Source organism: Echinops telfairi, unplaced genomic scaffold, assembly GCF_000313985.2.
Source record: "Echinops telfairi isolate 266 unplaced genomic scaffold, ASM31398v2 ScPeMD7_4225;HRSCAF=4972, whole genome shotgun sequence".
Taxonomy (NCBI): Eukaryota; Metazoa; Chordata; class Mammalia; order Afrosoricida; family Tenrecidae; genus Echinops; species Echinops telfairi.
Genome location: NW_022108124.1, coordinates 21088344 through 21100451, shown reverse-complemented (window position 1 = coordinate 21100451; position 12108 = coordinate 21088344). Strand labels below are relative to the sequence as shown.

At 51.8% G+C, this 12108-nt stretch overlaps 1 protein-coding gene across 1 annotated transcript; it reads left to right on the top strand.

The window, feature by feature from the left end:
• Positions 1–2525: 2525 nt before the first annotated feature.
• Positions 2526–9921, top strand: TM4SF4 (transmembrane 4 L six family member 4). Its single transcript, XM_013006128.2, has 3 exons — positions 2526–2926; positions 3815–3904; positions 9778–9921. The coding sequence occupies exons 1-3, from the start codon at positions 2753–2755 to the stop codon at positions 9919–9921; spliced, it is 408 nt and encodes a 135-aa protein (XP_012861582.2). The 5' UTR covers positions 2526–2752.
• The last annotated feature ends 2187 nt before the right edge of the window (positions 9922–12108 follow it).

The following is a 12108-nucleotide window of genomic DNA, read 5'->3' as shown; positions in this document are numbered from 1 at the left end:
TACAGACTAGATAAGCAGCTTCAGTTGCTCGTCTGAAACTCTGAGACAGCAGAGCTCTATTATACATGTGGATCAAAGGGGCATGATAATAACTTTTCAAGACAAAAGGCACTGTCTATGGAGAAAGAAAAAAGCCACCCAGATTAGCAATTTATGATTGATTGACTCAACTCTTACATCCCTAGCTTAGACCTTTATCTTCCTTGGTCGTGTTTATTCTGAGACTCCCAGGTGGAGGCAGGTGGGTTGTTAACACCCATTTGCGACTGTGTGGAATGTCAAGAAACCACTGAGTAGCATGCTGATGATCTTTGTCCACTTGGGGAGGGAACCCCATCGTTTTCCGCTTTTCCCTTTTCCTTCTCTGTGCTTTTGATTTCCTCGTCACCCCCAAAAAGGTAAGAAAGAAAGCAAACATACTATTTTGTGGTAAGAAAAAGAATCAACTTTTTTTCCAGAAGAATTGATCACACGCAGCCCATGTATTCCTTGTGTTAAAACCAAAAGGTTTTAAGCTCACTGCCATCGGTGAGTCACTGCAGGCTCCCTTGTTTGGAAAAGGTGATGTTGGAAGAGAAAAGGGAATGTGGGGGGCGTTGTTTTGTTTTTTCACTTCTACAAAGAAAATGCCATTAAGCTAACAATAGGATGGATGGAGAGTATAGGTTGTGGAGGCAGAGTCTCAATATAAAAATCTTGGTTCTTTCCCTAATTCTGTTGGGATAACTGTGTTAGTCTGGGTTGACTAGAGAAACAAATTCATAGACACTCAGATGTGTATAAGAAAGAATTTTATATAAAGAGTAATTGTACATTAAGAAAACATCCCAGCCCAGTCTATACCAAGGCCATAAGTCTGATATTAGTCCACATGTTTGATACCAATCTATAAAGTCCCCTTCAGACTCATGAAACACATGCAACGACACTGAACTCAGGAAGATCACAGGCCAGTGGGTGGATAGCCCTGTGGATCCAGAGACGGTGGAAGCATCTCAGCTCTGGCGTGGGTCTCCACGTGGCTCCTCCAGTTCTAGGGCTCTCACTGCTGTCAGCACAGCTCCATGTGGCTTGCAGTAGAAGGTCTCTCTGGGAGCATGTGTCCCACCTCTAACAAGCTATTTATCTCCTTAGTGCCTCCAAATGAGGTCATTGAGCTGCGATCTGATTGACAGGCTAGACTCCACCTTTTCACTCTTAAGCCTCAAATTGACAACAGATTATGTAAGGACCACAATAACTGAGGAAAAAATGGCCCACCCTCCCTCAACCGCAGCGTCTCCTTCTGAAGCAGGTACATGAGACCTTCCTCGCAGAGGGTGAAGAATGCTTAAAGCGCTTCTTCGCGTGGGCACATGAGATCTGTTCAAAACCTTGACTGCTTCTGAGCATGGACCACTTTTCTCCTCTCAGCACTGAGCTCTCTGAAATTATCTTTAGAAACCAACTATACAGTTGAGTGCCTCTCCTTTTCTTCTCTTTCTCTCTTCCTCAGTGGGAGGATCTCAGCCTCTGTCAGATCCGAGGGCGTAAGGAACTTGTCGTCGGCGCCCGGACGGAAGCAGGCGCCACTGGCACCTAATGTTCTTCCTGATTTCCAGTCCCACGAGGAGTTTGGGTCTTTTGTGTTTCCTGGCCCGGCCTTTTTATGGAATATGGTTTTCAAAGTCTTTAGGAGACTGTTGTAAAGCATCCAACCAAGTTGGTGCGAGTTCAGGGCCCTTCCATGGCAGCACGCGGCCCGTCTGTGACCCAGAAGGTTTCCCTTGATCGGGTTTTTTGAAATAGATCACCAGATGTTTCTTAGTAGCCCGTCTTAGCCTGTCAGTTTCACCGTAGCCTGGTCAGCATTGTAGTAGCAGACCAGCCTCCTCTGGCCATGCTGGAAGCACACTGGCCAGCAATGAACCGAGCTCACCCGGGTGGAAGGAAAGAATTCCACCCCTGGACCACCACGAAATACAGGTAGAGAAATACAGCAATCAACCACAGCAACAACAACAAATCTGATGTTATCTGTAAAAGAGTCCTATACGTCTGAGTGAACAGAGGTCCCTGGTCCTAGACCAGCGGGTACCGCTCGGCAGTCTGAAGCCCCACAGCAGAAAGGGCCGAGCAGGGCAAACAGACCACCACATTATTATCTCTGTGTTGAGAAAAACAGAAGACCTTCTGAAGAATCCTTGCCTGACAGGTTGGTTTCCCATGGAAGAGACAAAGACACACCTGTAGACTGCAGAAGGTATGGGGAGATGTGATGTTAGCCCGAACGGAACTCAGGTATCCAGGTGTTTTTTGCAAAGAGCTAAGGGGCACGGGCTCTTTATTGGGCAGCCCGGTTGTCGGACGGCAAGTGAGTGGTTCTCACCGCTGTTTGTTCCTGTCCTCTCTCGATTGCAACAATGCAAGTGTCTTGTCTGGCCTGGTGGATTATTAACAGAGGTTATTGGTCTCCATGGCAAAACGATTACTTACCACGTAATCTCATTTATGGAGGGACACAGAATAGGAAGTCAGGGTCAGGAGTGCCTATAAAAGTCCAGCTCCGGCCTGAGAGGCTCTCTGTGAGAAGCTGAAGAGACTCCACAGATACAGCTCTGAGGGCTGGTTTGGTTCTCAGCCCCCACCCCACCTCTCAAGAAGAGTTTGAATTGAAGGCGATTCCTAGGCCCCCCAGGACCACAAACTGTGAAGATCCCGTGGAGGAGGCAGAGGGAAGGGCCTTTTCCTTGGACCTCGCTGCTCCCCCAGCATGTGTACTGGGAGCTGCGCCAAGTGCCTGGGGGTCACCCTCATCCCCCTCGCTGTGATCGGCTTGCTGGCGAACATTCTGCTCTTCTTCCCAGGAGGAAAAACGGTCGGCGACAAAGAGCAGCTCACGGACGAGGTCTTGTATCTTGGAGGAATAATTGGGAGCGGTGTCTTGGTAAGTAAACAAAGGAACCCGCCCCTGTCCACTGGATTCCGACTCACGGAGCTGGGGGACTACCCTCCAGTCAGGTCGGGAACCCTAACAACTTCAGAATGGCAACTATCCCCACCCTGCACCCCCACCCCCTGCTTTAGAATTGGGTACTTGTTGAACAGGGCCATCTTTCCTTGCTAACAACAGCCTTTAGAGTTGCACCATGAGCAGTCCTGCCGCAGCGTGACCCTGCCCTATTCCTATCGGCCTCGGGCGCACCACAGGCCGGGCTTCGAAACAAATGCCCAAGCTCGCCCCGCTGTTTCCCTGAGTCCCTTGAGCCCCGTGAGCCCAGATGACCGCCAAGTCCATTCTTGATTTTAAAAAGGCTGTGCCACGAAACACCACGCACCCAAACTACCCTGTGAGCAACTTCGTGGACCTTAAATCACAGAGGACAGTAGGTGCCGGTGGAATTCTCTGCCATCCGGGCACCCAGGACCAGTCCTTTATCCCTCGGATCCCATAGAAGTCGGGACCCTTCAGCTGAGAAAGAGAGAAAGAGAAGGAGTGAGACTCCCCCCACCTTTTTCTTCAAGGCAATTGAGCAAATTAAAGACAAGCGTCTTGTCCTGTCCTAACCTGCCGTCTAAAAGCGCACTCAGAGAGTTAGACCTTGAAGGTCGGCCTCATGGAAGCTGGAATGTACTCAGCCCAAAGGCAACCTCAACGCTCAGTAACTCAGGGCCTGCCGCCAGCCATTTGCTCTTAGCTTTGGCCACAAAGTCCACACCGTGGCTGTGGCTCCTCACACCCGCGGCAGGCAGGCAGGCAGGCAGGCAGGCAGGTAGGCAGGCAGGGCGGGCTCTTCACACCCACCCCAGGCTGAGCTGCCTCTCCTGTCCTCAGATGATCTTCCCCGCGCTGGTGTTCCTGGGCCTGAAGAACAACGACTGCTGTGGATGTTGTGGCAACGAGAGCTGCGGGAAGCGGTTTGCGGTGAGTTCCCGAGGGGGCGGGGGAGAAGCCAGACGGATCCTGGGTCTACACTGTCGCCTTTGGCTGGGCGGCTCCAGGCAGGACCTGGGGGAGCACACGGTTCAGAAACAAAATAGGAGCCCTGCTCATCCTGTTCAGATCCCACACCCCTCCTGCTTCGAGGGCCCACTGCTGTTGGTTCAGTTCTGCAACAGCGAGTTCAGGGCCCACAGCTGGAAGGTGGAAGTGATGCTCTGTAAAGAATGCTGGCTGGGGAGGGAACGGAAGGGACCGGAGCCTCCCCCTGCTGTGGAGCGTCTGTGCGGTCTCGGGGCTCACACATCGCCCTGTGTTTCCTTGGGTGGAAAAGGAGAGGTTGGGACAGAAGGAAAGGTCATCGCGTCCCTTCCCCCATAGCTGCACGCATTCTGCCGAAAGACGTGTGTGCGCACACTCGTGCGTGTGTGAGTGTGAGATTGTATGTGGACACAGGCAATGCAACAGGTTAGGCTCTCCTTCAATCAATTCTCTACAAATTGCTCAGGGCCACCAGGGCCATTCTCCCCCTGGGTCTGAACCTCCCCCGCACAGCCATTCTGGTGGCTGCAGCTTGCCGTGACCTCTGCTGATCTCCTGATGTCTGGGGGCTGTTCCTCTCCCAGCAGGCGAGCTTGGGCAGTCACGCACCGCCTGAGGTGGAGGGGGGAGAACACCGCCTTTGCACACAGGAGAGGTGGGGTCCCGTCCCATTTCTACCCCTGGGCAAGTGCTAGAACTGCTCTTGAGAACCTTCCAGAATCTCCCCTTTGAACAAATGTCCACGTGGACTTCAGTAAAACCCAATGATATCATGATTGTGTTGGCCGGTGGGTCTAGCTTGTCCTCCAAGGTAGGGATCGAGGTGTTTCCATCCAGCTGGCCTAAAGGAAAATCACAAGTAAGGGCTCAGGTACATTCACGCGACACACATGGAGACAGCGGGCTGGCTTGGCCGGTGAGCACAGCTGACCTCCGCTCTACTTGTCCCTCTACCCCCGCCCTGAGTTGCCTCTGATCACTTTCACTTCCAGAAGGAAAAGTGATATCAGAATCCATGCCGGCATTAATTTCCCATCATTCTTTCATTGTTCATGCCTTGAAAAATGTATTTCCTGGGCACCTAAAAAGGACCAAGACTGACGTACTGAGTCCAGAATCCAATTGACTGTAAATTTTAAGTTCCTTTGAAAAAGAAAGATTTCTCCCCCTTATCACCCACAAGTCCCAAGTAATCCTTGATAATTGATTACAGTCACCTTTAAAACATAAGCTATGAGATGAAACTCCAACCACAATGCCTTTGCTATCACCCTATTATTACACATGATGTAGAAGCCATGGTATTTAATGCACCCAACTCTGAAGGAGAGGAAGACAGTTTTATAGGACTCCTCACTTATCCACTATCTTGCCATCTGATATTTTGCATTTACGACTACAGTGAAAATCTGACTATCCGACTATTTTGCACACTGACGAGATAACATCTGGCTGTAACAAATGCCAAGGGGGAGCAGAGCATGATGCTGGCCATGGCAATGGTTAGGCGTTGGCTTGCCCGGGCAAGAATTGGCAGTGCTCTACGATGCAGTCACCCTGTATTTGTGCTCTGATGTGATCATGTTCTATTTTTACATAATGCTGAGTTTCCCATAACAGCCCGGTCTTGGGAGCCTAATCATATTGATACGTGAGATATGGATGTAACTCGTTTTCCATCTAACTGTAATCCCATTATTCCTGATGAACACTTGGGGGTGAGGGGAGGGTGACGCAGTGGGTGGGGGGTGGATACACTGCAGCTGAGAGTTTAATTATCAGTGATTCAGAAACTGGAATAAAAGGGAGGCAAGGGCAGGGCTTAGAAATGTAGCATCTCCTTCCCTGACTCTGGGAAGAAGACGGAAGATGGGCAGTTTGTTCCTTTGTTGTTGGGTTTCTACATCAGCGCCATAGACACCAAAATAGCATTCAAAGGATCACCAACACTTAACTTTTTTTTTAATGGGGATGATTTTTTGTTTTGTTTTTTAATTTTGAGACTTATTTTATTCATTATCATATTTCGATGAATTGGGATTTAATACACATATCCTATCATCCCATACTGCAGTCCGGTCAAGCAAAATCATCCCATTGCTACCACAATCAGTTTTAAAACTAGATGGAAGTCCGAGAGGATGCAAAAAATGTCAGGTGTTTTTGTTGTTGTTTTTGTAATGTCAGGTTTTTACACGCACAGTGGAGTCTGTAGGCTCTGGTCTCTTCTGATCTTCCCAATCTGGTCTCTGAGTCTCCTGCGAGCGAGCTCCCCTCCGTTCCAGCTCCCTGAACCGTTAGGCTCTGCCTGTGCTGTGAGTTGATGATACGGCCGCCCCATGACCCTCTGACCGGCCAGAAGAACACGGCTCCATCAGCTGGCTGGCAGGAAAACAATTTTGAAAAATCAGAAATCAGTTTGTAGACATGGGAAGATTTCACAAGAATTATTTACTATAAAAAAAATGTTTGACTGGCATTTCCGGGCCTGCAGGCTAGCAGAGCAACCACCAGCTGCCCGGGGTCATGGCTGAGGGCGTGGAGATCGGCCTCTGCTTTCCAGTGGCTTCCCTGGTGTTCTGAGGCGCACTCACCAGTGACCCTGAGGAAGCAGGGTCTTGACAGGCGGGTTTGCTCAGATGAGAGAATCGCATAGGACGGTCCTGCTGAGTGTTTGAGTTCTTTTTCTGCCTGGTCAGTCTTACGAAGGTGGCTTTCTGTTGAAAACACCGGGCTCTGCAGGGGAGCTTAGGAAGCAGTGTTGCGTCTTTCAGTGTTGTCCTGTAAGAGCATATTCTCTCCGGATAAGTGCGTGGCTGCTAGCCAGAAGGTCAGCAGTTCAAACCCACCTGCCGCTCTGTGGGAGAAAGATGTCGCCGTTTCCTTCCATAAAGATTGACAGCCCTGGAAATCCAATAGGGGCCATTCTGTAGGGTCGCTGTGAGTCAGGGTCAACATAATGACAATAGGCTTGGTTTGGGTTTCTCCTTTCGAAAGAAAGGCCCCCCTCCTCCCCCGCAAGCTGGCTGTTACTCAGGGCCTTCAGAAGTAGCTGGCAAGGAAGTCAATGGTTTGAGCCTCTGAAACTTCTGTCGGGGTGGGACCCGGTAGTACTCACCCAGGGGGCCACGGGCTCAATGCTGCCACCTTCTGCACGGCCTTTCCCTCTCTCACGTCGTTCCCGAGCTTTCTCCCCTCTCCTGGAATGTTCTCCAGCAATATGCTCACCATTCTCTTCCCTTTCCTTGGGGTATAAAATCGGGACATTTCCCAGATAGGACACTTGATCTACTCTCACTCACTCACTCACTCACTCACTCACTCACTCACTCACTCACTCACGGCAGCACATCAGTTCTGACCCAGAACGACCCTGTAGGACTGGGTAGAACTGCCCCTGTAGGTTTCTGAGACTCTAACTCTTGACAGGAGTAGAGAACCTCATCTCTCTCCGGCGCCCAGGCTGATGGTTTCCAAAAGCCAAGTGTGTAACCCATCACCGCGAGGGCTCCTTGAACACCTGAATAGGTGCATTCCCTGGTGGTGCCCTTGGAGTTAGAGTGGGAAACTGTCCTGAGATCCCCTCACTCCCAGTCCCTCCGGGAGGCTGAGGAAGAGGAAGCAGGCTGTCTGCTGAGACCGAGCAAGGCCTGAAGTCCAGGACTCTGTGTTCTTTTAAATAGATGAGACTGACGGAGAGCAGAGACTGTGAGAACTGTGACTTTCAAGCTGGGCTTTGAAAACCTTGACCCGGGTTTCCTATCAAGGGATTCTTGGCCACCCAACAGGACCTCTACTTCAATGCATCGCTAACACACGCTGAGTACATCGTTGGATAAGAGCTTCGGGTTTTTCTCTAGGAGTGGCTTTAATCACGGGACCGAAGGTGGATTGATAAAGGAGATTTGTGGGTGCGGCCAGGCATTCAGCATCCTGAAAGCATATCAGGTAGATAAGGACCCACCCCACCCACAGGGACGGCCAGATGGTGGGGCAGCCCATTTGGAAGCAAGATATGGGTCAAGTCAAAGAGCTGTCTGAGTGTCAAGGGCAGCTCTCCCTTCCCTGCCCAGGTCACCAGCGCCCCCTAGAGATGCCTTCTGGGGGAGCACTCCACCCCCGGAGACTAAGAGCATCCAAGGACGGACTGCATTCCTTGAGCAGCACAGAGTTTGAGGAGGAGATTAAAAGACATTCCTTTTAGAAGGTTAAACCGCCTTAAAGGAAGAAACTGAAAAAAGGGAACCCCATTTCCTTGCTAACTGTTTCCTGGGCCTCGATCGTTTCTGCGCTTCGCGGTAGACGCCGTCTTTCGACAGAGCAAGGAAAGGATGGGGGAAGATGTTTCCGAGGGTCCATGCACAGACTCGGTGGGGAAACCGCCAGCCTCAGGGTCTGGGTGCCAGGGGACAGTAAGCGTGGCCTGGGTGAGCAAGGTCCGGTTGCAGGTGTTTCCCTCCTTCATCTCAGCCTCGTGAGAGCCTTTCCAGCTGAGCGCCAAGCCACTCTGCGTAGAAGGAGGAAACGGGGGTCCCTGCCTGCCACACCCTCCACCCAAGGACGCAAAACCGGGTTCAGGCAATCCCCGGAAACGCTGCAGAACGAGCCCAGGGGCTGTGGAGGTGGAGGCAGCAGGTGGTGAGCAAGGCAGGACCCCACCCACCCACTCCCCTCTGCACCCCACCGGCACTCCCCATAGGGCCATTGGCTAGAGAGGAGGGTTTTCACCTAGACCTACTGGAGAACCCAGGAGTTTCTCCGAGCCCTGGGCAGAGGCCTAGCAGGGCGGGTCATATGACTAGGGTGGGGTGTGGGGTGGGGAGGGCAGGATGATACCACAAGTTCTATTGCACTGGTAACACTATAGTGACATCACCGCGAAGTCCATAACGATGGTGTCCCCAAACACCCACTTTCCCTTTCTTCCCCACCCCCAGGGCCTCCTCCATCGGGCTGAGCCCACCAAAGTATCTCTCTGACCAGGGGCACTCTAGGAATGGATGAAATGCTGGATCAGATCAGGCAGTCCCAGCGCTTGGCAGAGAAGAAGGTCTTAAGGCTGATGAGGTGGCGTATTCGAGAGCTCGGATGCAGGCCAGTTTCTCTCCCGTTTTCAGGGCCTGTGCCAAGGGCAGTGTTTCTTTAGCAATGTGAAGAGGTCATGTGTTGAACAGCCACAGGGTTGGGGTATGAACTTTTTTACTTTTCTCCCCAAAGTCATGCTCTGTGTGCGTGTGTGCATGTGCGTGATGCAATAATAAACATGGGGTAACAATAAAAATGGTGAAATGATCATACCATCCTGACATTGAACTAGGGCAGCGGTTCTCAACTTGTGGGTCTCGACCCCTTTGAGGGTCAAACAACCTGTTCACAGGGGTCGCCTAATTCCTCACAGCAGCAAAATGACAGTGATGCAGTAGCCACAAAAATCATGTTATGGTTGGGGGTCACCACCCCACGAGGAACTGTATGAAAAGGCCGCAGCATTAGGAAGGTTGAGAACCACTGGTGTAGGGCATGTGATATCACAAGAAATGTTCCTATGTTGGAAATGGGCCAAAGGGATTGTGTCTATCAGGGAAGGACTGGGCATGAGCCAGCAGCCCAGCCCCTGCAGGGTATCTGAGTCTCTAGAAGACCTACCTGAGACGTGCTGCTTCCTGCTGGGGGAGTTCAAAGCAGGGCATGTTCATGCTGTCCGTCCGTCTCTGTCCCTGCCAGGACGCACCGCCCCACGGTCAGGCGTGTTAGGTTTGCCACGTGGGAGCTCGGGTCCACCTCTGGAACCGGCTGTCTCTCTTGTTCTCTTGCAGATGTTCACCTCCACCATATTTGCGGCCATCGGAGTCCTGGGCGCAGGATACTCATTTATCGTCTCAGCACTGTCGATTAATAAGGGTCCTAAGTGTCTCATGAAGACCAATGGTACCTGGGGCTACCCCTTCGTGAATGGGTAAGACTACATTCTGCAAGGCCCACGCGTCGCCACGGGGGTCTGGGTGGGCAGGCAGGCCCAAGAGGAGACAGGAGACATCCATCGTGTGGCATGGTCTGCAGTCAGACATGTTGCTGGAGTTGGTGCCCGGAATCTCCTTCTAGTGGCCTCCAACAACCAAAGGGCCAGTAGGAGCAATTGTACGGCAAGAATGAAGATTCCGAGTAAAGTTGGAGAAGCTAGGAGAGAGTAAAACAAAGGAGCCAGACACGTTTTATGGTACATGCTCCCCTCAGCCCCTCTTGATGGACCGACCATGTGGAGCTGGGAGAAGTGAGAGAGCAAACCTTAATTATCTTGGGACATAAATAGGTAGCCACAAGACATGCATGGTCCGTAGTTACATGTGTCACAAGGTGGGTGGTGTCTACATTAAGGATCCTGAGCTCACAGGTGAGGAAACCTAATACCTGCATTGGGGGAAGTATGAGGGGGGCTGGGTGACATGGTGGGAGGGGAGAAAGGGTGTCTGCTTCTATAGGGAGATAGAATCAACCATGTGCTCTCTTTAAGGCAGCACAGCTATCAGGGGAGAATCTGTGGGAGTATTTAAAGCAGGAGCATGTATTTAGACTTTATCTCTAACTCACCCAAATAGAGGCTTTCCTACCGTGGAATACCAGCTTCCCAGATTCCCTCTGTGAAAAATTGGGGAATCTAGTCCTCATCCGATTTCGCTGGGTGTTAGTTCCCAGTCTCCTGTCTGTAGAGCCCGACACCTTCCCTCAGACACTCGCCCCCTGCTAAGGGTCAGGAGGGTAAAGACAGCTGCCCTGGGGGACACTGGAGGCCATGCCAGTTTCTGGGAAAGACAGGAGGCCACTGTTCAGAGTACCCAATGTTGGTCACTGGGCCTAGTGAGGGTCCTGCCCTCCCACAAGCAGGGCCTACTCTGACGCAGGTGAACTCCCGGGCCATCCTTCCGGGACCCTCACGACGGGTCCATCCATTTACATGGATCAGACCATGGGGATTTCAGCATGCAAACCGAACCATGCAACAGCCCAGAATCCTCCCCGCACCCTGCGCCCACCACCAGGCAGTGACCAGTCTCTGAGAGGGGTTGGGTGGGATGTCTAGCATCTTCAAACCCACCCGGGCTCCCAAAGACTGTGTAGGGATGGAATGACCCAAACAGATATGTGCCACTCTCCAGAGTCAGTGTAGGAGAACCCAGAGTGATTTTCAACCCTGGAGGGTGGATTTCCCACCTGCCCTGGCCTTAGAATGGAATCCCACTGTGATGGGACGAGGCATGACCATCATGTGTCAGTCCTGGTGGACTAGAGAAACCAATTCATAAACACACATATGTGGGTAAGAGAGAACTTTATATCAAACAGCAAGTGGCCATTAAGAAAACATCCCAGCCCAGTCCAGGTCAAGTCGACATTACGTCACAGGTCACTACTAGTCCTTAAATTCCTCTTTAGACTCACGCAGCTATGCAATGTGGGGAAGGCAGCCAGGAGGGTGGGTGCAGGCGAGGTCTGGGCTCCCTTAGTGCACCCTTGTCCTCCTCCACCTGTCCTCTGCCCCAGCTGCCTGCGTTTGCCTTCTGCTGCAGAAGTCCGCATTCCGCATTCGCAGTGGTCTCCCACGGCCACCTACCCATCCCTCTGCCGGCCGGCCGAGGTCCCTCTGGCATTTGGGACCAAAGCCAAACACTCGCTGTCTCGCTTCCTGGGGTGCTCGCCCGGCCATGTGACATTTCATCCACACTAAGCATCTGGGAGCTCATTCAGGGTCTGAGAGGGCAGATGGGCCGGGGGCCGGGGAGGACAAGGGATTTCCAATCCAGACAGTGTCTTGGTGATTGAGACCCACAGCGAAAGTCTTCTACATCTGAGCCACAGGGCTTTCCCTAGGATGCCTTATGGACAGATTTGGCCTCTTGCCCTGCATGCTGCCTGGATTCCCATCTGCCTGAGCTTCTGGGCTTCCCTGGGCCCCTGTCTCCTAGGAGGGACTCGGGGTAAGGTGACCAGACGTCCCGATTTTTAACAAGTTTTCCCGCATCGTGTGGCATTTTTAAAAAGTCCCGATTTTTGGAAAGAATGCATGACAAGCTAGGCTATACGGTTTTCTGCCGCCATGTGGCTAGTTCGCCAGGATATGAGTTGTATCAATGGTGTCCCGCTTTTGTCCC

Bases quoted from the DNA above. Each gene is read 5' to 3' on its own strand.
- TM4SF4 (XM_013006128.2), top strand. From the start codon at position 2,753: ATGTGTACTGGGAGCTGCGCCAAGTGCCTGGGGGTCACCCTCATCCCC. The intron at 2,927-3,814 runs GTAAGTAAACAA...TCCTGTCCTCAG, and splicing joins TAATTGGGAGCGGTGTCTTG to ATGATCTTCCCCGCGCTGGT. The intron at 3,905-9,777 runs GTGAGTTCCCGA...GTTCTCTTGCAG, and splicing joins GCTGCGGGAAGCGGTTTGCG to ATGTTCACCTCCACCATATT.